Consider the following 26,619-nt stretch of genomic DNA (forward strand, 5'->3'; position numbering starts at 1 on the left):
AGTTAGGATTCCAGGTTTTCACTGCCATGACCCAGGTTCAATCCTTGACCAGGGAACAGATCCTGCAGGCGGCATGCGCAGCCAAAAAAAAAAAAAAAAAAAAATACGATTCACAAAAACTAGAGAAAGGAAGACAAGCATACCACTAAAGAAAATCATCAAATCATAAGGAAAGAACCTAAAAGAAAACGACTGAGAAAATATACGGAAACAACCAGACGATAAGTAACAAAATCGCAATAAGTACGTACCTATCAATAATTACTTTAAATGTCAATGAACTAAATGCTCCAAGCAAGAGACACAGGATAGGGTCTTCCCTGGTAGTGCAGTGGTTAAGAATCTGCCTGCCAATGCAGGGGACACGGGTTCGAGCCCTGGTCCAGGAAGATCCCACATGCCGTGGAGCAACTAAGCCCGTGTGCCACAACTGCTGAGCCTGCGTGCTGCAACTACTGAAGCCCATGTGCCTAGAGCCCATGCTCCGCAACGAGAGGCCACCACAATGAGAAGCCCACGCACCGCAACAAACAGTAGTTCCCGCTCACCGCAACTAGAGAAAGCCCGCGCATAGCGATGAAGACCCAACGCAGCCAAAAATAAATCAATAAATTTATTTAAAAAAAAAAAAGACATGGGGTAGCTGGGAATTCCCTGGTAGCCTGGTGGTTAGGATTCTGGGCTTTCACTGCTGAGGGCCCAGGTTTGATCCCCTGGTAGGGGAACAAGCTGTGGGGCATGGCCCCAAAAAAAAAAAAAAAAAGAGAAAGAAAAGCCATAGGATGGCTGATTGGATTAAAAAACAAGACCTGACTATATGCTGCTTACAAGAGACTCACTTTAGAGCTAAAGACATACATAAAATGAAAGTGAGGGGATGGAAAAGGATATTTCATGCAAATAATAACAAGAAAGCTGGGGCAAATAATACTGATATCGAACAAAAAACACTGTAAGACAAAATCTGTAACAAAAGACAAAGAAGAGAATTATACAGTAATAAAGGGATCAATACAAAATGAGAGTTTAATACTCATTAATATATATGCACCTAACAGAGGAACACCTAAATATATAAAGCAAATATTAACATATATAAAGGGAGAAATTGACAATGATATAATAATAGTAGGGGACTTTAACACCCCACTTACACCAATGGACAGATCATCCAGAAAAAAAAAAAATCAATAAGGAAATAGTAGTTTTAAATAACACATTAGACCAGCTGGACTTAATAGATACCTACAGGACATTCCATCCAAAACAGCAGAATACACATTCTTTTCAAGTGCACACAGAATGTTCTCCATGCTAGAGATCACAGGCTAGACCACAAAACAATTCTCAAAAATTTAAGAGAACAGGGCTTCCCTGGTGGGGAAGTGGTTGAGAGTCCGCCTGCCGATGCAGGGGGCGCGGGTTCATGCCCTGGTCTGGGAGGATCCCACATGCTGCGGAGCGGCTGGGCCCGTGAGCCATGGCCGCTGGGCCTGCGCATCTGGAGCCTGTGCTCCGCAATGGGAGAGGCCACAACAGTGAGAGGCCCGCGTACAGCAATAAAAAATAAAAATAAATAAAAATAAATTGAATAAAATTTGAGAACAGAAATTACACCAAGCATTTTTTCTGACCACAACAGTATGAAACTAGAAATCAATTACAGAAAGAAAAGTGGGAAAAACACAAACACGTGGAGACTAAACCACATGCTACTAAAAAACTGATGGGTCAATGAAGAAACTAAAAAGGAAATTAGAAAATACCTTGAGACGAATGAAAAAAAAAACACACCTTTACAAAATCTATCACATGCAGCAAAAGCAGTTCTCAGAGAGAAGTTTATAGCAATCCAGGCCTACCTCAAGAAATAAGAAAAATCTCAAATAAACAACCTAAACTACCATCTAAAGGAATTAGGAAAAAAAGAACAAGCACAGCCCAAATCAGCATTAAGGAATGAAATAATAATGATCAGAGAGGAAATAAAGAGTCCAAGAAAACAATAAAAAAGATCAACAAAATCAAGAGCTGGTTTTTTAAAAATATAAACAAAATGGATAAGCCTTTAACCAGGTTCATCAAGAAAAAGAGAATCCAAATAAACAAAACAAGAAAATGAAAGAAGAGAAATAACAACCAATATCACAAAGATACGAAAAAATCTTAAGAAAATACTATAAACTGTCATATGCCCACAAATTGGACAACCTACAAGAAATGGATAAATTTCTAGAAATATAATGTTCCAAGACTGAAGCAGGAAAAAATAGACAATCTGAACAAACTGATCACTAGCAGTGAAACTGATTTTATAATAAAAAACTCCCAGTAAACAAAAGCCCAGGACCAGAGAAGCTCACATGGGAATTCTACCAAACATATAAAGCAGAAATAATACCTATCCTCTCAAACTATTCCAAAAAATTGAAGAGGAAGGAACGCTCCCAAATTCATCCTATAAGGCCTCCATTAACCAGATACCAAAACCAAAGACACTAAAAAAATAAAATTACAGGCCAATCTCTCTGATGAGCATAGATGCAAAAATCCTCAACAAAAGATTAGCAAACCAAATTCAACAATATATAGAAAAGGATCATACACCATGATGAAGTGGGATTTATTCCAGGGATGCAAGGATGGTCTGACATCTGTAAATCAATCAATCTGATACACTATATTAACAAAAAGGATAAAAATCACATGATCATCTCGATAGACACAGAAAAAGCATCTGATAAAATTGAACCATTCATGATAAAAACTCTCATCAAAGTTGGTATAGAGGGAATGTATCTTAACATAATAAAGACCGTTGATGACAAACGCAGTTAATATCATGCTCAACAGAACAACACAAGGATGCCCACTCTTGCCATTTCCATTTAACATAGTATTGGAAGTGCTAACCACAGCAATCAGACAAGAAAAAGAAGTAAAAATAATCCAAATTGGAAAGGAAGAAGTAAAACTCACTTTTTGCAGATGACTTGATATTACACATTGAAAACCCTAAAGTCTCCCTCCAAATAACTACTAGTACTAATAAATGAATTTAGTAAAGTTGAAGGATACAAGATTAATATACAGAAACCTGATGGTAATAATGAAATAACTAATAACTAATAATTAACTATCAGAGAAAGAAAAGAAGAAAACAATCTTATTTAAAATTGCATCAAAAATACCTAGGAATGAACTTAACCAAGGAGGTGGAAGATCTATATTCTGAAAACTATAAAACACTGATGAAGGAAATTAAAGATGATACAAAGATATGGAAAGCTATCCCGTGTTCATGGATTGGAAGAATTAATATTGTTACAATGTACATCCTACCCAAAGCAATCTACACATTTAATGCAATCCCCATCAAAATACCCCTTGACATTTTCACAGAATTACAACAAATAATTCTAAAATTTATATGGAACCACTAAAGATCCTGAAGAGCCAAAGCAATCTTGAGAAAAAAGAACAAAGCTGGAGGTATCAGACTGACTTCAGACTACACTACAAAGCTTCAGTAATCAAAATAGTATGGTACTGGCACAAAAATAGACACATAGATCAGTGAAACAGAATACAGATCCCAGAAATAAACTCAGGCACTTATGGTCAATTAATGACAAAGAAGGCAAGAATATACAATGGAGAAAAAATGGTCTCTTCAATAAGTGGTACTGGGAAAACTGTACAGCTACATGTAAAATGAAATTAGAACATTTTCTCACACCACTTACAAAAATAACCTCAAAATGGATTAAGTATCTAAATATAAGACTAGAACATCTAGAAGAAATCACAGGCATAACATTCAGACATAAATCAGAGCAATATTTTTTTGAACGTGTCTCCTAAGGCAAAGGAAACAAAAGCAAAAATAAACAAATGGGGCCTAAATAAACTGAAAAGCTTTTGCATGGCAAAGGAAACAGTTATCAAAACAAAAAGACAACCTACTGAATGGGAGAAAATATTTGCAAATAATATGACCAATAAGGAGTTAACATAAAAAATATATAAACAACTCAAACAACTCAATATCAAAAAACAACACACCTGATTAAAAAGTGGGCAGAAGACCTGAATAGACATTTTTCCAAAGAAGATATACAGATGGCTAGCAAGCATGTGAAAAGATGCTCAACAGTGCTTGATCATTAGAGAAATGCAAATCAAACCACAATGAGTTATCAACTCACACATGTCAGAATGGCTATCATATGACTGCAAATAAACTGGCAAGGATGTGGGGAAAAGCAAACCCTAACACACTGTTGGTAGAAATGTAAATTGGTGCAGCCACTATGGAAAACAGAATAGAGGTTCCTCAAAAAACTAAAAATAGAACCACCATATGATCCCACAATTCCACTCCTGGGTATGTATCTGAAGAAAACAGAAACATTAATTCTTAAAGATACATGCACCCCAACGTTCACAGTAGCATTATTTACAATTGCCAAGATATGGAAACAACCTAAGTTGCCAAGATATGGAAACAACCTAAGTGTCCAACCACAGATGAATGGATGAAAAAGATGTGGTGCATGTATAGAATGGAACGCTACTCAGCCATGAAAAAAATAATGAAATTCTACCATTTGCAACAACATGTATGGACCTAGAGGGTACTATGCTTAGTGAAATAAATCAGACAGAGAAAGACAAATACTGTATGATTTCACTTATATGTTGAATCTAAAAATAACAACAAATGAATGAAAATAATAAAACAGATTCACAGATGTAGAGAACAAAATACTGGTTACTAGTGGAGTGAGAAGGGGGAGGGGCAAGATAGGAGTAGAGGACTAAGAGGTACAAACTGCTTTGTATAAAAGAAACTACAAGAATATATTGTACAGCACAAGGAATATAACCAGTATATTATAATAACTTTAAATGGAGCATAATCTATAAAAATACTGGATCACTACATTGTACACCTGAAACTAATATTGTAAATCAACTATATTTCAATAAAAAAAGAAAAAGAAAAAACGTTGAATAAAGGTATAAAAAGTATATTGCTTAAATATCAGGTTAATAATTAGCTTTTGTTGGGGAAAAAAACATGAAATTAGTACTGGATGCTTTCTCAAGGCCATAAACCGTTAAGTCTGTGTTTTTTCAAACACTGAGCAACTTTTAAAACTACCAGTCACCAGCTAATCCCGACTTATTAAATCAATCTCCTCACATGATTCTAATGAATGGACCGCAGGGTTGAGATACAAAGCACTGAAAAGTCAAAAAAACAATTTAGTGTATGGTTTCTCAAACATTTACTGTGGGGGCTGACTGGTGCATTTCAAGATGTGTAGCTGCATCCCTGGGCCTCTACCTACTAGATGCAGTCGGCACCCAATCCAGTTGTGACAATCAAAAATGTCTCCAGAAAATGTCAAATGCCTCCTGGTGGGGGTAGGAAATTGCCCTTGGTTGCGAATCACTGATTCAGTATACAGCAACTAGCATTAAAAACAAACAAACAAGAAAAACTAAAATACAAATAGACTGAACGAGAACAAAAATAGAATGCATCACACATAGTAAGTGTATATATTGCATTAAGAATTTTTGTTTTGATTAGATTTGTATAAACTGGGTTGCTATGTAAAATGTATTTCTTACTGTGAATTGGAATCAAAAAACCTGAAAGTTGCTGCAAAGGTCAACTTTTGACCTACTGCTCATAAGAAATGGCAAAAACACAAAGAAATGACAATCAAGAGGGAAATATAAGACTTAGAAGCCTAGCATAAAATCAGGAGTTCCAGGAAGAGAAAAAGAAACAAATGCAGATGTAATTAAATAAGTAATAGAAGAAAATCTTCTTGAGTTAAAGGCTTGAGTGCAGGTTTCAAGAGCTTAGAGCATTACAAGTAGGAATTAAAAAAAAAAAAAAGACACCACATTCCACTGTAAGTCCTAAATTTTAAGGAGAACGGAAAGGTTTTCCAAACCTTCAGAAAGCATAAGTTCCTTATGAGGAAAGACTTGCATCAAATTTGTTATCTATAACAGAAGACAACCTCAAACTACTTAGGTGTAATTAAGAAACTTACATCAAGATATGATATGTATATGGACAAAATGTAGACAGTTTGGGACCTGCAAGGATTTGAAAGTATATCAACCAAAGTATATATGATGAAAACAGTGGAGGATGAACACTAAACAAGCGACAATTATATCAAAACAAGAGATTTCACAATAAGAGAAGAAAATAAACTTGGTGATCAAAGAATCTTAAGACCTGAATGTAAACAGAAGATGGTAATGTAGCTGGCATTTACAATATAATTGTTAAATAAAGATTTATAAAATGTAAGAAATATCATGTTGGGGAAATCCTACCAATAGCTTGGAACTCAATGTTTTAAATGATTCTTACATTGGGTAATAACTGGAGAAAAGAGTTAGGAATAAAGAGGGATAAAGCTTACAGGGTCCTATATAACCTTCACTATGGATATCTTCTTTCCTCTCAATGTCCTTCCTTCTGTTATTTCAGCGCATCAGATTTCTTTCCACCTGAGGGCTTTTGCACATGTTCTATCCCCTACCCTTTGCATAGCTAACTCCTTTATCAACCTTCAGTCTCAATCTAAGTAACACCTCTTTAGAGAATCCATTCCTGAATGCCCTATCAAAGGCTGTTGCTCCCAAAGTTAAATCACGTTTTATTTCTTCCTAGAAATGATCAATATTTGAAAAAACTTGTGTCTGCCTCTTCTTTTAGAATACAAGGAGCATGAGAGCAAGTAAGTGTCTACCATGTTTGCCATTAAATCCCCAGCACTTCAAACAATGACTAATAAGCTGTGGGCAATTAACTAAGAATTTTTGAACAAATGAATGAATGCACTGAAGAAAGAAAATAAAATAAATAAGGTAGTAGGTAGAAACTTTGTTTAAATTGTTTCTGTAGTTAAAGAAGCACACATTGTATTTTTATAATTTTTGGAAGGGAATTTACTATAAAAGAAAAAAACAAAGAAAACAAGGTTAGGGAAAAAAAGATCTTTGTGGAATAGGACCAAAGGAAAAGCTGTATTTCTACTTTGCTCACACCTGATGTTTTTCTGCTTTTTTTCTCTTGATTAGGTGCTTCATTAGCATATCACAGTTAGCCTTCCATATCAGTGGGTTCTGCATCAGCGGATTCAACCAACCACAGATCCAAAATAGTTGGGGAAAAAAAAAATCCAAAAAGTTCCAAAAAGCAAAACTTGAATTTGCTGCGTGCAATGGCAACAATTTACATAGCATTTACAATGTATTAGGTATTATAAGTAATTTAGAGATGATTTAAAATATATGGGAGGATGCATGTAGGTTATATGCAACTACTACACCATTTTATATAAAGGACTTGAACATCTGGGAATTTTGGTATTCGCAGGGGGCCCTGGAACCAATCGGATACTGAGGGATGACTGTACTAACAATTTAAAATGGTTTTCTTTTTTGGCCTCCCTCCATTTTTATGTAGGGTATTTTCTTGGCCTAAATGTACATGTCACTTCCACCAAAGAACAAAAGTCCTAGGAACACCACAGTATTCCTCACTAGTAACACCGTGGTGCTGGTATTCTCTGCCTTAGGGAAGTAAAAAAGCTACTGTTAAGTTCTGAGGTAAAGTTGACAGATCAAGGAATGCACGCAGAACAAGTATGCACTCTGCCTCCATTGCTAAACAGAGGTCACACTCACAAAAGAATTCACATCACACCCTGTTCTGAAACCTCTTATGCCTTCTGCTCATCTCACGCTACATTCTCCCTAGATTTTTCCTCCACTCCAACAGCTTCAACTGCCTTTCATATGCCAATGATTCTTTTCATCAAAACTGTAAGAAACACCATACTGTTATGAAACTCTAAAGAAGATAAAACAGGCCAATTAAAGTATGCTACAATGCCTTAACAACAGTCCCATGCAAAACAGAACTAGTCACACCAGACTTTCATGCTTTGATATTACTTTCAACTAGTCCCATGGATAAGGCAATTTCCTCTGGTGTCTTCAATTTCAATGCTTGGCATGTGACAGCAATCCTTTTGCATTTAACGCAGCTTTTTTCACTTGTGGCTATTTTCTCTTTTTAGGTCTCATAAAGCATTTGTTGCTTCAGAAAGAAAATACAAAATTGTTGTTTATTCCTGAAATCAACACACAAATTACAAACAATGCACAAAACTGCTTGTCCAAAAAGGATTTGAGGAAGCCATTTATTATAAGCCACAACCTGTTTTCAGAGATGTCAAAACATGCATCTTATAATTAAGATATATATCTTAGACCTATAACACTCAAGTTATATACAGATGCTTATTCAAAATTATTACCTGGATATCCCAAAGATACCTCAAATCACCACACACAGACCTGAACTCATAATCTTTCTTCTTGAGTCTGATACTACATCTATCCTCCCTTTCTCACATAACACTGACATCCAACAGTTTCTAAAAGCAGGTACTCTAGATTTCCTCTACCTCTTACTACCAATATTGCTTAAGTCACCTAGCCCTATCCATTCTATCCCCAAAATATCTCTCAAATTTATGTCAAGTTCCTTCCTTCTCCTCAAACCTTAGTTCAGGATAACATCTCTTCCAGTAAGACATAAATTACGGTAGGAGTTATAATGTCTTACTGGTTAATTTTTTTAAATAGCATGATATCCATCCTCTACCTAAAAAGTTTCAGGGGCTCATCACTGGTTGCAAGAAAGGGTACAAACTCCTTACCATGATAAAACAGGCCCATCATAACCTAATATCCAAGTTACCATTTTCTTACCTAATCTCCTGCATCTACTACCTCCCAACATTCTCACAGAACTTTGCTATGTCATGCTTAGTATACCAGTTTAACTACTTTATTGGCTTTTTAGCTATACTTCTTTGTATTATTTTTAGTGGTACATTTTTTAGTTCTAGAATTTTCATTAGGTTCTTTTTTAGAATTCCATTTCTCTGCTGATATTCTCCACCTTTTACCAATTGACCATCTTTTCCTCTAAATTCTTTAACAGTAGTTTTAAAAGTTCTTGTCCCTAATTCAAACATCTGCAAGTTTGCTTATATCAACTATTTTTTCTCTTGACTATGAACCTCACTTTCCTTTCTTCATGTCTCTCAATACTTTTATTTTCATCAGATAGATGTTGAAATAGATATTTTCCCCCAGTGAACGTACTTCACTTTCTCATCAAACAGCTAGAGTGAAGAATAGAGCTCTTCAATATATAATTAGAGGAGTTCATCTGGGTTGGAGCTGAGTTGCCCCTTTATTTAGTTCCAGTTCACTTCTGGTTTCAAATGTCTTGAGGATGGAATCGGGTCTCTCTCTGCCTCTAGCAAGGCTTCGGGATCTAAGTACTGTAAGACTTTAAGATATTTCTCTCTCTAGCTCAGTCCCAACTTTCTTCACCACTGCTTACTCAGCAAAAGTCCTGATGAGATTTGGCTTCTTGGGTGAACTAGCTCTGTGTTTGAGGATCCTATCCTCCAATCTGTCATGTCAGCTCACATGTGGCTAATAAAGTTCAGCTGGTTTCTCCTAGGGCCATAAAAGATCCCTTGTCTATAGGAGGCTTGCTCCTTTGCATGCCTATGCCTCCAGGCTCAGTTAATGCTCTCAGGGATACAAGCAGCCACCAATCTCTTTGTGCCTAGGTGCACCTAAGAAGGGTCATCTTCCTCTTAAACTTGGTTCATTTAATTTCTTTGTGACACAGTTCTCCAATGAGTTTTAAAAAATACAAGATTTTAACTTATGTGTTTTTCCCCCTCATTGTTACACAGAGAGCAATGGTCTCCCGAAATCTTCTAGAGCCATCATTCTTCTCTTATTGAAAGGTTATGCTCTCACCCCTCCTTACTACCATTTTCAAACTCAAATGTTATCTTTTCTGAAAAATTCGCTCACCTTCCTCTAGGCAGCTGGTGGCTTCTTTTTACTGTCATTGCCTGTTTACTCATCTGTGTTCTCCACTCGTCTGTGAATTCCTTTCACTCACCTGTGTTCTCCACTAGCCTGTGCAAATATAATGACATACACTGTAGCTGTGGACAGATGGTGGGAAGGAAGGTAGGCAGAAATCAGTAGGGCAAAATATGTGTTCATGAAAGGAAAAGATGTATGTTGGCTTTTAAATATATCTCTGCATCCAAGACCACACTGTACCTAATCCCTATATTAATTGATAAATTATTGCTTCAACAGCTAAAACTGTTTTCTCTGAACAAACTGAGAATTACCAGTAAGCCAAGAATTATATATATGTTCAAATAAAACTTAATGATGGAAAACTCTGCTGATTCCAAATGAAATGTATATCCTTAAAAAAAGTACCAAGTAATACTGGCCAATAGGGAGGAGGCCCTAGTATACTATCATGTTTTACAAGAGAACTGCTCAGCTCTCTAACTTTAGCACATTCTATAAACACCAGAATTAAACTGCAGTCTGTAATATGCTCTCTGTTATATTTTTACATGACTCTATGTTATGCCATTTATAAAAGCAGCTATTTATATTCCTAATGTAAAGAGGTATGATTGCTTGACTGTATCAGAGTTTTCTTAAACTATTTAATGAATAAAGTTCCATTCTCAACATGAAAAAAAAAATCCTTAAACACCTGCACAATCACACATAGCAGGGATTTACAAAGAACATGATGCATTACTCTAATAACTCTAATAAGAGTAGGGAAAGGATATACCCTGATCACAGTACTTTAAATATACTACTTTTGATATCTGAGAAATTCCTAAGGCAGAAGTACTAGGAGGTGTTAAAAGAATTTGTCCAGGAGGGTAAATCAACTTAGAAAGCTTAATGCTGATTATCTAGGGTAAAGAGAATAGAAGCGATGACAGAAAAAAGATACGGCCAAAACAAATAATTTAGTCAGAGTTCTTGGTAAAAGAATTTAAAAGCTAGAAGTTTATTTTTACATTTCTTGTTAATTTTAAAAACGTCTTAGAACTGAACAGAAGGGTAATTTAAAATGACATTCTATTAAACACATAAATCATTTTAAATGATTAAATTAATCCATAAAACAAATACCTACATCTGGAAAAAACAGAACTGGAATCTCTAGTAAAACTATTCTTAAACATTTTAAAACATGTTTTAAAGGGGTAATGGATTTTCCAATGCCTAAGAAAGATTCTGTCGTAAGTTGTCCCTGCATCTACAGTTAGGCTATCTACAGGTGTCATCATCCTATCAGATGATATGAGGAGTAACTGCTAAGCAAGTATATTCACACCACAGCAGAAATTAATCTACAAGAACCCTAAATGCACAGGTATTAATTAGGATGGTTGTACTGTAGTTTTATGTTACACAGAAAATATTTAAATGACAGGTGGTGAAATGTGAGTCTGTGATTCAATCACTCAAAAACTATCAGCACTAAGGCAATATAAATGTAAAAAACTTTTGAAAGTGCTTGTGGATTTTTATATGTCTACATAGAGCAATAAGAAACTAAGAGTTTGACTTTTTGTTGTTTTCCTAGGCAACCAGCTGTAATTGGGGGAAAAAAGTGAGTTATGAAAGGCAGTGACTGGTTTCGCAAATGTTGACCTTCTAAGTGGGTAGTTTCTTAAGATAAAAGGAATATGCTAAAGAAAATAAGGTTCATTTACTGACTGTAGAAATTTCTTAATATGCTTATGTGGTCTCACTAAAGTAGAGAAGACTCATGTCAGCAAGAAAAAAAAAATCAATAAGCGACTGGGCAAAGATCAGAAGGATACCATATTTAAGGATTGTTATTTCATAGTTCCCATGGAAATGGATACAGAAAAGCATGAGAAGTATGAGTGATGCAGAGCCACTGGCCATCCAGATTAGACTGGCTACTACCAAGATAAAAATAAATACAATTAAGTTTTATAAGGTGACTAGATTACTTCAAAGTACTCCATAGGCTAGCCACTCAAATATCTCCTAATGGTTTCTTAATCTCAACTCTCAAGAACTGGGGTCAGAGCATTTCTGAATAGGGACAATATTAAAAAATGCCTTCTCCTTGTCTTTATCTTCAGTACATAAAAAAGAAAAAAAATCACAATCTATTACTTTTAATTAAAACATGTACAATATAATACATCAAATTAAATCACTATTAGACTTGAGCTCATTTTTATTAACTGAATAAATGAGAAAAAAGTGTGTTTTCTTAAGAATTCCTATTAACTCTTTATTTTTTTTTTTGCAGTACACGGGCCTCTCACTGTTGTGGCCTCTCCTGTTGCGGAGCACAGGCTCCATAAGCACAGGCTCAGTGGACATGGTTCACGGGCCTAGTCGCTCTGCGGCATGTGGGATCTTCCCGGACCGGGGCACGAACCCGCATCCCCTGCATCGGCAGACGGACTCTCAACCACTGCACCACCAGGGAAGCCCTATTAACTCTTTATGTAGATGCAAAAATAATTCTTAATGGGCAAAAGTAATAAGTAACTAATTTGAAGATTTATAAAATAAGAGAAAGGATGAGAAAATTTGGTATCAGTATTAAGATACAAGCAAATAAATTTCAATGAAGACAAAGAGAAGTCATTTGACAATAAAATAAATCCAATAGTTTAACATGAAAACTGGAGGGAAGAAACCACAGAAAAACATATAGTGCTTTGACAGGGAGATCAGCTCAGTGCTTTGTGACCACCTAGAGGGGTGGGATAGGGAGGGGGGGAGGCAGACGCAAGAGGGAGGGGATATGGGGATATAAGTATATGTATAGCTGATTCACTTTGTTATACAGCAGAAACTAACACAACAATGTAAAGCAATTATACTCCAATAAAGATGTTTAAAAATATATATATAATGCTTTGATAAATTACAATGAGGAACCCAAAAATTTTAAATGAACTTACAACAAAATTGGAAGGACAAATAACAAAAACAAACCCCCAACAACAACAGAAGTCCCTTTTCAGATCTAATCATTCTTTTGCACATGACTCTAAACAGGGCATATCTTTAATATTCTCTCAAATTTATAGATCCCATTACCAGAAGTTAGCAGCATGAAAAAGATTAAAGGAAATATGTGAAACTCAAGCCTGAAGAGATTTTTTTTCTTTAGAAGTAAATAAGTAGTAGAGGAACTTAAAAATATAAGATGTCAATTAAAACGTACTAAAATTACATAAGTGTATAAAACACTAGAGAACTAAATTACAGAACCTCCCTGGCAGTCCTGTGGTTAAGACTCTGCGCTTCCAATGCAGGGGGCGTAGGTTCAATCCATGGTTGGGGAACTAATATCCCACAGGCCATGTGGTGTGCGTGGCCAAAAAAATTAATAAATAAATAAATAAAATTTTAAAGTTAAAAAAAATGTAAAAAAAAAGAGAACTTACAAATAGAATATTATTATATTTATATACGATATAATTTATAATATATTTATTTGCTTCAAATAATATAGAAAGGAAGGAAGTGGCTGAGAGTATTAGATGAAACATTAGTAATGAGTTGATAACTATCGAAACTGAGTGATGGGTACTCCATTGCAGGGTCCTCAACTCCCAGGCCGTGGACCGCTACCAGTCCACGGCCTATGAGGAACCAGGCCGCACAGCAGGAAGTGAGTGGTGGGCGAGTGAGCGAAGTGTCATCTGCCGCTCTCCATGCTCGAGTTCACCCCCACCCCCACCACCATGCCCATCTGTGAAAAAACTGTCTTCCACAAAACCAGTCCCTGGTGCCAAAAACATTGGGGACCACTGCTCTATTCTATCTACTTGTACATATGTTTGAAGTTTTCCATAAATAGGTATATTTTAAATTAATTATTTAATCATAATATCTTGATAGGACGGTTTATTATCATGATTACTAAATCAATAATGTTTTAGGCATTTAAAGAAAATATTATCCTTCATATGTAAAGAAGACACTAGTAATCCAGCAATAGTAAAACAACTGCTCTTAAGAGTTTTACAGAATAACTAATCCATATTGTCCCTCAAAGTCTTTCACACAGTTCCTCTTGAGGACAACTCTATGTATTTAAAAGGTTAGCAGGTAAAGTAAGACTGAATGTTCACTTGGAAGTTAACCAGCCTTTATCAGAAACAAACCCAAAGCAATACACTTGAATTTAAGGAGTAAACAATTTTTTTAAAACAAACAAGACAGAAAAGGCAAAGAATGCTACAAAGCTTCTCTCTTACCTTGACCAAGATGTGATGGTTTTTGAGAAATTATGTGGCCACTGCCATCTAAAACATACTGGGTGCTAAAATTATCAGCAGCAGTCCTTGTTGTAATTAAAACCTGGAATAAAAAAAACTCTAATAAAATTATGATTTTAGTTATTGCAGTGGGCTTATTGTAAAATTAGATTTAAAATAATAATTATATATTTCCTTGATTGATAGAAGTTTTACTTAATAAGGTCTTACAACCATTTCTCTTGAAATATTCCTTAGAGTTACATTAATAAGCAATAGGCTAGCTTACATTTTCTATGTTGCAAATTACCGATTTTTATTTCAAATATTTTACTTTAATTAAAACGTACACAAATCAGTATACTTGAAATGGCTATTTGTATTGTATGTATTAAATGACTTATATCTGTAAAATCAAATCAACTGCATTAGGGAAGCTTGCTTTTTAACAGACAATTCCCATAAATTTGTTGGCAAAGTGAAAAATCCTTTTGTAAAGTGATCATTCCCTCCTTCCTTTATATTCTGATAAAACTGCACTTCTCTATTTCAAGTTAATGGTTCAAAAGAATAAAAATAAATAAATTATACATATATGTATATTTATGTGCAGTTTTTTCTTAAACCCAAGCTTTGAACTCATTGTTTTAAATGTAAAATTTTTATTAATTAAAAAACTAGCATTAAAACATGTAAGAAAGGATTCCATTCAGCATGAAAATATTTCCTAAGATGTTACAGTCATAGAAATATAAATTTTAAGAATGTCTGAACTCTTCTGAGCAATCCTCACCCTCAGCTTTCTATTTACCTACTTTGTGAGATTACTAGAAGTGTACATGCTATAACAGTAGTAAAACATTCCATTATCAGAAAATACCATAGGTGGGGAGTGGGAATGCTGGCAAAAAAAAAGCAGGGTGGATTCAGAAAAGGGTAGCCTCCTCACATTTCTAGTGAGTAATGTTGATCCAAAACTGGGAGCAATCTTTCTCAGCCATCCATGAACTCAGCAGAGCTAGCTTAAAATAAATCTATATAATTTAGAAAGAAGCCACAAATATACAGCTCCACTGTTGGAACTCATCCAGGTCCAGTTGGGTCTACATTTAATGGTTCTGTCACCAAGTCCTAACCATGCCCTGATTTCTGGTAGGCCAAATGGCTCTGTGGAACATGTCGGTACCATGAAGGGAAAACCAGAGTCACCACAAAAAAAATTTGGTTTCTCTAGCTTACAGTCCTAGTAGAGTCTATTAGGTTCTGTCTAAGGGTGACGTCCATAAAATCCTTATTAGAGGCTCATTGCTGCAGGCTGCTATTTCCGTCAAAACTGTTCCCTCAAAGAGTTGTACCTGAAACAAAGTTGTGAGCCTCTGTATACTCTTAAGTGATTATTCTACTTCTTCTAAAAATATATTCCATGGTTCAAAAGTTGTATTTTAAAAGTTTTCCTGATAACCAATCTCAATCTTCCTACCTACATCCCAACTCTATTGTGTCCAACAGTGATTTCCTCTAGTAAAGTTTGTTTAAAACAAAGAAGACAGAAATTGCTAGAGATTTTCCTTCCTGTTTCTAATTTAATTACTCTATGATTGTCCCTTTAAAAACAATTCTACATTTAACCAACCACTTCTCCAAAATGCCACGGTCAACTGAATTCTATTTCTATTCTCCAAAGAGCTAGCCACCTGACCTAAAGCTGGTGTCACTGAGCAAAGGCAGCCCTGAAACTCTGAGTTCTAGTACTAACCCTGCCAGTGGCTTGCTAGATGGTCCTGAATAAATGATTACACTATCATTTTAAGAGGACGGTGATGATAAGATGAAGATGATGCTAATAGTTTATAAGGTTACATGGGTTTTTGTGTTAACTACTTAAGGGCATTTTACAGATATCAACGTGTTCATCCTTTAAACACATTACTGAATAATAAATATACTCCAGCCAAGATAAACTGAAGTGCTAAAAAACAAAATAGAACCTTAGTGGTCATAATGTAACATTTATGTTATGGTAAAAAAAGAAGAGAACACAATATTTTTTTCCAATGTCAAATTTTAAAAAACTAGAATGTTTAGGGTACTATGAAATTTATTTAGATAGGAAATGCTTTGCAATTCACTTCAAAAGACAGTGAAAGATAACACGCCTAAGCACGTTTCACAAATTCATGAAATACAGTGTTCCTCAAAGCAAAAAATTGTATTTCAAGAGTTCATTTCATCATATGACCCTGTGTCCTCGGCAGGAAACCTTTTTTTGGATGAGGCACAGGTTCAGAATGTGTTAGCTGTGAAGCAGCTAACACATTCGAATCTGTAGCAACTCCACCATCAGGAGCATCTCCAATATTACAAATTATTACTGGTGCTTCCTACTAGAGACATTGAGGAATTGTGGCAGTGAATGAATCTAGTGGTGTCAAGAAAAGAAATAAATAAATTTATTTTAAATAATTTTAAAATGAGAGGTTTATTTTAAAAGAAGTTTTAGAAGTCCTTAGAGGTTATATCAGTTATCAGTTATTAAAAACCGACTGTCTGGTCCAGTTACTGAGTTTCAAGAAATTATAGTACTATTACAAAAGTTAAAATTACATAAAAGCATTTAAATTTTAGATAAGTACAATTTTTCTCAATGTTTTAAAAAGAAAGTAAATTGAAAAGCTTAGGATGTATCCTAGCAATTCATGAGAAAAAAATATCCTCTCTTGACAAAAATTCATTGAAGATAATCATATTAAAGTTTTGTGGGGTTTTTTGTTTTGTTTTGGCTGACTTTTGGACAAATACTTTGGCACAAAAACACAAATCTGAAAACTAAGGTAAATGGTCCTCATGATTCAGCTAAAATGTGGACTGTGCATGGATCACTGAAATGTCTTTTTCTTTCTCTGTGTGAGTATGCCTGCCTGCCTGTGCATAACTATACTATGATTTCAGAGCCTTCCTCCAGATAGTCCACTGAGGGAGACTAGCAACAGGGAGATCTTGGCCCTGGCTTTTCTCCTTTCAGCAGAGTTTTATTATTTGTGAGAAGGCTGCATTTATTTAGGAAGCAGGATATACCAAGTGTTTCAAAAATCTTGTGCCTATTCTAATTAAAGCCCTACCACAATGGCTCTAAAGGACACAGGAGGTATCCTACACTGTGGAACAGGAAGTAGGAAACAGCAGAATGAAGCTAGAGGCTTCCCTCTACTACTCTTTTACAGCTATGTGGAACCACAAATAAGGGCATCACAACTCCCATCTTCGCTATGTGGAACCACAAATAAGGGCACCCCAACTCCCATCTTCAAAACAGAATGACTTAGCTTCTCATTCTGCCCCCCTTCAGCCATGGAGGTTTAATGTAACATAAAACAAAAACAAATCTATACATCCCTTTTCATCTCATCACAAAATGTATAATGAACTTGATAGATCAAAATAACACATAGCACATTATAACCACTTTAAAAAATTTGGATGAATGAATCAATAAACATGAGTTTTATGCATGAGGATGGCTGGCAACTCTTCTAATTCTTCCCAAGGAAAAACAAGAGAAAAAAAGTGAACTTAAGCTACAGAATAAAGACCATTGGTGAGAATTAGAAGGAATTTACCTAGGAATGGCGGTTAAATTTTAGAAAGGATTTCCTGAAAATGTTGAGGAGTCTGCATAAACTTTGAAAGTTAAGGTGAAATACTGCTTACCAACAAGAGAATGAGCAAGCCTGATGACGCCATCACCTTACGTGATACAGACGCATGCTACTTTTCACATTCAAGTCCAGAATAAAAATAACTTTCATCTTCATGGCACATGACCATATTCTAGATACTTTAATACATATTATTTCATTTAACTCTCAAATCATTATCTGCACTTTATAGATTAAAAAAAAATTGGCTCTCGGAAAAGTCAACCTGTTTTATGCCTTTGGCCAACTCTCTTATTTAAACTCTTGGAAATGATAATTAGGCTTCTGAATCTTCGTCCAGAGTGTGTTCTAATTTGAAGAAAACAAAACAAATCAAAACTGTTTTGTATTCCTCTGAAAACTGAGATGTAATTTAGCCTCCATTTAAAATCTATTTCAAAAAACTTACACGAGTTTCTCATACATTTCCTTGGAGAAAAAAAGATCATTTTTAATATAATGTATACAAAATATCAGCCTAAAAGGAAATAAAATCTTTTATTGTGTGTTTTATTATGTAACAGGAAGAATATATACAAAGAGTCTTCTTAAAAAATTTTATGAACAGGTCAAAACAGGATTTTCACTATCTCTAGCTCATTCTGGTCAGTATGCTTAGTAATTAGTATCAGGAATTTAACACTGAAGACTGACAAATATCCCAAGATTATTGCTCCACAAACAACAATAAATTTCAAGAGAAGTTATGCTTGATGATACAATTTTTAAAAAACCGTATCAATTTGTTTCAGTCACTGACACCTTCATCACAGATTATGGAAGCAGTAATTCCAGTTTTAAATACCAATAGATCACTCTGTAGATATAAATTTTTTTTTTTTTACTCTTTTGGACTGTTTAAGATTGGAAGTCATTTTATAATTAACAAATTAGGAAAACTGCCCATTCTTTTAAAATGTATAAATAAAAAAAACAGAATTAGACGTATTTTAAATTTCTTCACCCAATTTTGCTGAAAGTCTACTTAATTTCTTTTTATAATTAAAATTATTAACATCTTTAAAATAATCTAACAAAAAATAATTTCAACAGTTTTGGGTGATGGCTGTTTAGCAGTGTGACAAAACTATATCCCAATTGCATATTATCAATCTACCGAGTCTGAGATGATTTACATCTGTATGACTTTAAATTATCTACATCAGTTAGTTTGGCAGATAAAATGACCAAATCACTAATTTTTATTATGTAACTGCAATCTCTATCCAAAGATTTTCAAAATAAGTTGGAGCCTTTAAAATAAACATGCAACTTCTATACCTGAAACTTCAATTCTTTCTGAATGGTAAAGAATATTGTTTAAAAAGTTGAATTTTTTCCCCAAAAAAGCACTCATTAATTTGCCTTGCTGAATAACAATTTTTAATTTTTAAATGTAATTGACCTTAACAACCAGGTATTACTTTCTGTGTTTCTGAAATACTATTCAGAACCCTCCCATACAATTTTTAACTTGACTACCCCTTGATAACCTCTCTATTGAGCACTGTGGGCCTGAGTATATTTATTATTTTAATATGAGGTTTTTTGTGGGGGTTTTTTTGCAGTACGCGGGCCTCTCACTGTTGTGGCCTCTCCCGTTGCGGAGCACAGGCTCCGGACGCGCAGGCCCAGCGGCCATGGCTCACGGGCCCAGCCGCTCTGCGGCATGTGGGATCCTCCCATACCGGGGCACGAACCTGCATCCCCTGCATCAGCAGGAGGACTCTCAACCACTGCGCCACCAGGGAAGCCCCAATATGAGGTATTTTTAAACTTATAAATACCTTTATAACCATGCTAGTAAGAAAGCAGCATGACCTACTGTGGAAAACTCATTACTGAGAGGCATGAAATTGTAAATGAATTTTTGGCTTTGCCATGGATACATTATGTGTCTCTAAACAGGTCACAATTTTCATATTCCATTTACTTCACTGTGCACAGTTCCTCTGAAGTAAACTACTTAGCACAGAACCCTGCATACAGCAGATACTGAAATATTAGCCGACTGATTATTAGGCTGTGTTTTGAAGTTGGGGTGAGAAAACCTGGCATTTGGCTTCACAAGACCTCGTTTTCCTTATCAGTAAGATAAGGAGACTAAACCATAAAAGACTGAGATGGAGACCAGCACTGGGGAGTGCTCCAGAGATGATCACTTGTGGGGGCAGGGCAGAAAGAGAAGTGAAGCTGTGCCATAGTCACAAGGCCTTGGCAGACCCCAGGGGGGCACTCTGGAGCAGAAACAGCATGGCAGAGCTGCTTCTGGATTGGAATAAGGCCTTTACAACCCCGCATCAACTAGTCATTGGATGGCAGGTTGCCCTGTATGAGGCGGGTAAGGGTCCACTACTAATACAAGAGGCCCCTGTATAAGAAACAATCAAACCTAAATCATCAAAAAATCTGTGACAAAATAGTACTTACTGTAAGATTCCATTCAGATCAAGTTCAAGTACAGGTATGACTAATCTATGTTGATAGGGATCAGAACAGCCATTACCTTTGAGGTGTACTAAATGGGAGCGGACATGACAGAAAACTTCAGGGATGCTGATAACGGTCTAAATCTTGATCTGAAGTATACATACATAAATACACACACACACACACACACACACACACACACACACACTTATCTATGCGTGATTTTCCCAAAGACTTACAAGAAAAGAGAGTCCACAAAATACTGGAATATTTTCTAAGATAAACACTTGACATTGCAATATGTAAACGGAACATAATTTTTTTAAAGCTTATAGTTTTCTATTATTGTGATACTTTGACAATTTTTTTATTCCTTTTGTGATTTTGATGAACAAAATTATTTTAAATATTTATACTTAAGGCATTCAAATGCTTCAAAAATAAAACAAGGCAAAATGATAAACCTAGATATCAAGTGGGCTTAAGTAATCAAATTAAAAAACAAGATAGAGTATTGCAGGATAAGGACTTGCAAAACTGCCATCTAAAATCAGAGCTACAGTGAAAATTTGGAGAAATCATGGCTGATGTACAATGTATTTTAAAAGACTAAGTATAGTACTGCCACCTAGCAGACAAAGTTGATAATGACCAACTTCAGTTCTGAAAGGTTATTATATACATCTTATAGAAAATACAGAAACGCTGAACAATGTATTATTCAACAATACTTGCCAAAATAAGGCTTAACAACTATAACTATCTGCCAAATTTGGACGACTGCTAAAAAAGCGAATACTTTTATTCTCAAACAAATCATATGATTTCTAAAATAGCCACTGAGAACTCCAACAATAGTACTAGCACTGGGAGCTTCAAAGCTTCCTTGGTACAAATCCCACCCCATTTTAAAAACAGACTCTTTGTACAAGATTCTAGGGCTATAGGTTCCCATACACAGTCTCTGGGGATAAAAATGGGCAATGGCCAGTTGTACCCTCTAGTTGCTCTTCCCTAAAATCTATCTGGAGACTCAGTGAACTCTAAATAAAGCAAGAGCTGAGAAAGATAGAGAAAGCACACGGTGTGCTAGATTTTGGATAGAGATATTAAGCAGAATGCACTTAACGAATGACAAGGTCTTTCCTTCTTTAGTGATGTCTGAACATCTGGATTCTAACAAGCAAGGGCCCTTAGTCCTCTGTGCCAGAATAGCAAAACCTCCCACTTTAACCTCTACCTCTTCCCCAACCCACAATTTTTCTTTCTTACATAGGCATCAGCTTACAGAGTCCTGAAGTAAAGAGTAAGTGAATACCTAGCTGGGGCCCTTGCCACAGAAAACAGAAAATCTACACTTTGCCAGCATTCTAAAGGCAGAAGGGCCAAGGGAAAACCAAAATAAGCCTGAAGAATATATCACTGCTGGGGAGACTAGGCTACTAAATAGATAAAGAAATAGCAACAATATCTCATGTCCTTGCCACTTTTCTGGGACAATACGTATAAAGTCCTATCATTTTACTGCACCTGTGCACGCTCACCCAAACAGGGTCTGCCAGCCTAAGCACAAAAGAAAGGATACACAGCCACTGGGCAAACGTAGGTAGCTAAAGAGAGCCTCACAATTACCATGTCACTCACTGGCACACAGATACTATCACACTATAAAACAGAGCCTAACACACACAGAATAACAGTACAGCACAAAGAAACTAGTGATCAAACATAACTGAGATACATGGAAATGAAGAGATCAAGGTTCTAGATGGGCTTTGCCACAAACTAGTTATGTAACTTAGGCCAGAGGCAGTGACGTATAATTGGTACTATGCAATGGAGTGGGTCAGGCACTGAACTTAAGGGTTCATAGAAATTGAAAACATCTAGCAATCAGAAGAGCAAAGTTCTAGCTAAGGTTTAGCTCAAGTCAATGCACATCTCTAGAGCACAATCCAGTTATCTGTATTGACTAGAGTAGTATTTCCAGAGTGCATTCCACAGCACAACAGTATAACAGTGATATGTGTCTCAATAAAAGAGTTTCATAGTCAAGTAAGTGCAGGAAATGTCTGTACTATAAACCACCAACCTCAGAGATTCACAATGCACTTTAGTACAGTAAAGGCTCTGAGAAGTGCTTATAGTTAAGATACCTGTTTAATTTTAATAATTTTCCAAGTCAGTGGATCACTAAACCATTTTTTCCTCTTATAAATGTTACCACTGAAAAACACTCTTTGCCATTCCTCAAAAAATTAAACAGAATTATAGTAGTCCCCCTTTAACTGCGGGAGACATTTTTCAAGACCCCCAATGGATGCCTGAAACTGCAGATAGTATCAAACCCTATATATACTATGTTTTTTTTCCTATGTATACATACCTAAGACAAAGTTTAATTTATAAATTAGGCACAGTAAGAGAATACCTGAATTGCTGGCATCACTGCTCTTGCACTTTGGGGCCATTATTAAGTAAAATAAGGGTTCCTTTGAACACAAGCACTATGATACCTTGACAGGTCTGATAACCCAGATGGCTAGAAAGTGACTAACAGGCTGGTAGTATATAAAATGTGGATATGCAAGACAAAGGGATGATACATGTCCCAGGCAGGACAGAGCAGAACTGCACAAAATTTCATCATGCTACTCAGAATGGTGCACAATGTAAAATTTATGAATTATTTGTGGAATTTTTCCACTTAATATTTTCCGACAGTGGTTGACTGTGGTAACTGAAACCATGGAAAGCAAAACCATGGATAAGGGGGGACTATTGGACCATTTGATCCAGCTATTCCACTTCTGGGTATATACCCAAAAAAGTGAAAGCAAGGACTCAAACAGACATCTGTACACCAATATTCACAGCAGCATTATTCACAATAGCCAAATAGTGGAAACAACCCAAATGTCCATTGACAGATGAATGGATACAAGAGTATCATTCAGCCTTAAGAAGAATGAAATTCTAATACATGTTACAACATGTATGAATCTTAAAAACGTTATGCTGAGTGAAATAGGCCAGACACAAAATGACAGTGTATGATTTCAATTATAAGACATACCTAGAACAGTCAAATTCATAGAGACAGAAAGCAGAATACTTACCAGTTACCTGTGGACAGGGGAAAGGAGAATAGAGGTTTATTGTTTAATGGGCATAGTTTCAGTTTGGGATGATGAAAAAGTTCTGGAGATGGATGGTGGTGATGCCTACACAACAATGTCAATGTATTTAATACCACTGAATTGTACACTTAAAAATGACTAAAATAGTAAATTTTATGTATATTTTACACAATAAAATGTATATTTTACGCAATAAAAAAAAACTCTTTGCCAAATTCTGGGTAAATTGTCTCTTAATTCTAATATTGTGTTATTACGAAACCACTAAAATAGTCAATACAAATTACCTCACCTCAGCTACACAACAAATGGACCCCAAGGCTTCTCCACGAAAACCGTAAGTTGTCAAATTTTCAAGATCTTCATGACCTCTTATTTTTGAGGTATAGTACTTCACTGCCATCACGGGCGCATCATTAGCCTTGATACCCTCACCATTGTCTCGCACCTCAATCTTATCAAATCCATAGTTCTCCTATGAAAGTTAAACAGTACTTTTAGTATATAAGGACATTAAACTATTATCACATTTACAAACAGAATGTAACACAAGTGAAATGGTTTTGTCATTTATCTATCTTTTATGGAAACTTAACATTTAAGAAGCAAGAGTTTAAATTCTTAATTCTACCAATTCCTAGCTATGGTACTACGGGCAAGTCCCTTATTTTCCCTGCACTCAGATTCAACTATAAAATAAGGAGATCAGTATGATCTTCAAGGTTCCCTAGAATTGTTTCAGTATGATAGGTATTTATGTTTAAATTTATGTTTAAACTTGCCCAGAAATATTCTTCTAAGTTATATACACTTTTGTATATATAATCTCTCAAATAAAACAGATTACCATCACCATCAAAAACACCACCTGGGGGCTTCCCTGGTGGCGCAGTGGTTGAGAGTCCACCTGCTGATGCAGGGGTTCATGCCCCGGTCTGGGAGGATCCCACATACCGCGGAGTGGCTGGGCCCGTGAGCCATGGCCGTTGAGCCTGCGCGTCCAGAGCCCGTTCTCCGCAACGGCAGAGGCCACAACAGTGAGAGGCCCACATACCGCAAAAAAAACCCCAAAAAAACAAAAACCAAAAAACACCAGCTGGTTCTACCCACCAAGAGTCTAGCAATCATCATTATTCAATCTGATTTTTTAATACTTTGTCCCTGAACTACTTATTGCTTTCATAAATAAATAAAAATCTGCTACATTATAGCTTTCTAATTTTCTTTCTGCAAATAGTCACCTAACAGACTGCTGAGAAAATACAGCTAACTGGCAATCTCAGAGTTTTTAATTTGAAAATGGAGGGAAAAAAACAAATCATAGCTTAATATTGGTAATTTAATACTAAAAATATGCATACATAACAAATACAAAGCATAAATTCCTAGAGTGATCACATTTTCTATGAATACCATATTCTAAATTTGGTAGCAAGCTTCTATCATAAGCTTTACTTCACAAAGTTTATGTTTATGGCCTTAAATGTATGTTATAAAGGGAAAAAAAATCTTCCTACAATTATAATGACTCTGCTATTTAAAAATAATACTTTTTAATAACCTAGAATTATATACTGTATCATTACTTTTTAGATAAATTAGAAATAAAAGGTGTTGGGGGGAGACACCTAAGATTTAGTTTCTTATCTCTCCCTCGATCTAAAAATTATCTTTCTGGGAATAGCTTGTCTGCTTCATTTTATAGAAAAATAATTATAGAAATGCAAATCTTTCAATATAAATAAGAACTGCAGGCACTTGAGTAAAATAACACAAAGATCTGTTTATATGTTTAAAATAATATCTACATGTTTAATTTACTAATTATGAAAACATTCCTAGTCAGAACAGTTATTACTGTGTGAAACTATAATAAAACAGATCTTATTATGTAAAGCAACAGACTTGTTTATTCTAAAATTCTACAAAGCAGGAACTGGCAAATGTCAAGAGACTTAAATATGCAGCAGGATAAAAATGTGTACTTTAATTTACTTTTTAAAGAGGACTTCTGTTGGCTCTGTAAAACGATTTCTAAAAACTATGTTTTTCTTCCAAGAACTTTGAGAACAAGACATATGTTTGCCTGCCTAAGATTCTTAAGTTAAATTTGTCAGATATAATTATATAATCCTATTTAAGTATTATCAACTGTATTCTAATCAGACTGAACTGACTACATAAAATGTCTAAGAGAAAGAAAATGTCTTTCTTTCGGTTTAATTTAATTTTTTCATGTTTATAAAGCTTTTACTATATTATTTAAAACCAAAGTAGCGGTTTGATAGACTATAGAACAGCGGTTCTCAGCATCAACCAGAAACTTGTTAGAAACACAAAGTTGGGGCTCTACCTAGAATCTGAGATTCTGCGGCCCAATAACTGTTTTAACAGACTCCCTAAAATTACTGATGCACCCAAATGTTATGAAAACCACTGGCATAGAGGAAAGATCCTGAATGAGTTTTAGAGTCATAAAGACCTGGATTGCAATCTCAGCTCCAGTACTTACTACTTACATGACTTTGGGAAAGTTCTCAGAACCTCAATTATTTATAAAATGAGTATAGCAGTAGCTAATTCATAGAGCTTTTACAAGGAGCAAATGGGTAACATATATATAATATATGCATATGTATATGAAAAGGGAAGGTCTCTTTCCTACAAAGATATTCATATCAGTAGTCTTTCTAATGCCATAATACCAGAAATAATATGAATATCTGATAATTAGGAGATTACAAAAAAATGTATTCTTACGTTCACTCAAATTTATTTACCATTTATGTATCAGATACTGGGCAGGTATAGAGGACACAAAAAAATATAGATCTTACCTCCATGAGCTAGTAACTTATAACAGGGGAGGTAGACCTGAAGACTAATTGTAATAAATCATAATAAGAGTCATAAGTCATTATTAACTCAAATGATTTAATATGTAGCACTTAAATTTAAAAATGTGAAAACTATGAAGCAACAAGGGACACCGTTCTGAAATAAGATTAGGTAGAAAAAACAAAATGCAAATGAGAATATATAAAACAAGTAAACACAAATAACCAAGGATAAGTATTAGAAAATACAGAGAAACTAATTTCATGTTTTATGTGATAGAGTCCT

At 35.3% G+C, this 26,619-nt stretch overlaps 1 protein-coding gene across 9 annotated transcripts in view; it reads right to left on the bottom strand.

Annotated features, from left to right (window-relative positions):
- Window positions 1-26,619, bottom strand: part of PMS1 (PMS1 homolog 1, mismatch repair system component) — a 98,190-nt gene that overhangs the window by 65,991 nt on the left and 5,580 nt on the right. For 8 of the 9 annotated variants that reach the window (XR_010944339.1, XR_010944340.1, XM_067741211.1 and 5 more), the window contains 2 exons: window positions 23,789-23,971; window positions 14,232-14,334 (listed from right to left, as the gene is read on the bottom strand). Coding sequence is in view for 7 of the 9 variants with exons in the window: in XM_067741211.1 (XP_067597312.1) it covers window positions 14,232-14,334; window positions 23,789-23,971 (286 nt within the window). In the remaining 2 variants the exon portion in view is untranslated. The remainder of the gene's footprint in view (window positions 1-14,231; window positions 14,335-23,788; window positions 23,972-26,619) is intronic. The other variant, XM_067741213.1, reaches the window with a different exon arrangement.

This window comes from Pseudorca crassidens, chromosome 6, assembly GCF_039906515.1.
Source record: "Pseudorca crassidens isolate mPseCra1 chromosome 6, mPseCra1.hap1, whole genome shotgun sequence".
NCBI classification, from domain to species: domain Eukaryota; kingdom Metazoa; phylum Chordata; class Mammalia; order Artiodactyla; family Delphinidae; genus Pseudorca; species Pseudorca crassidens.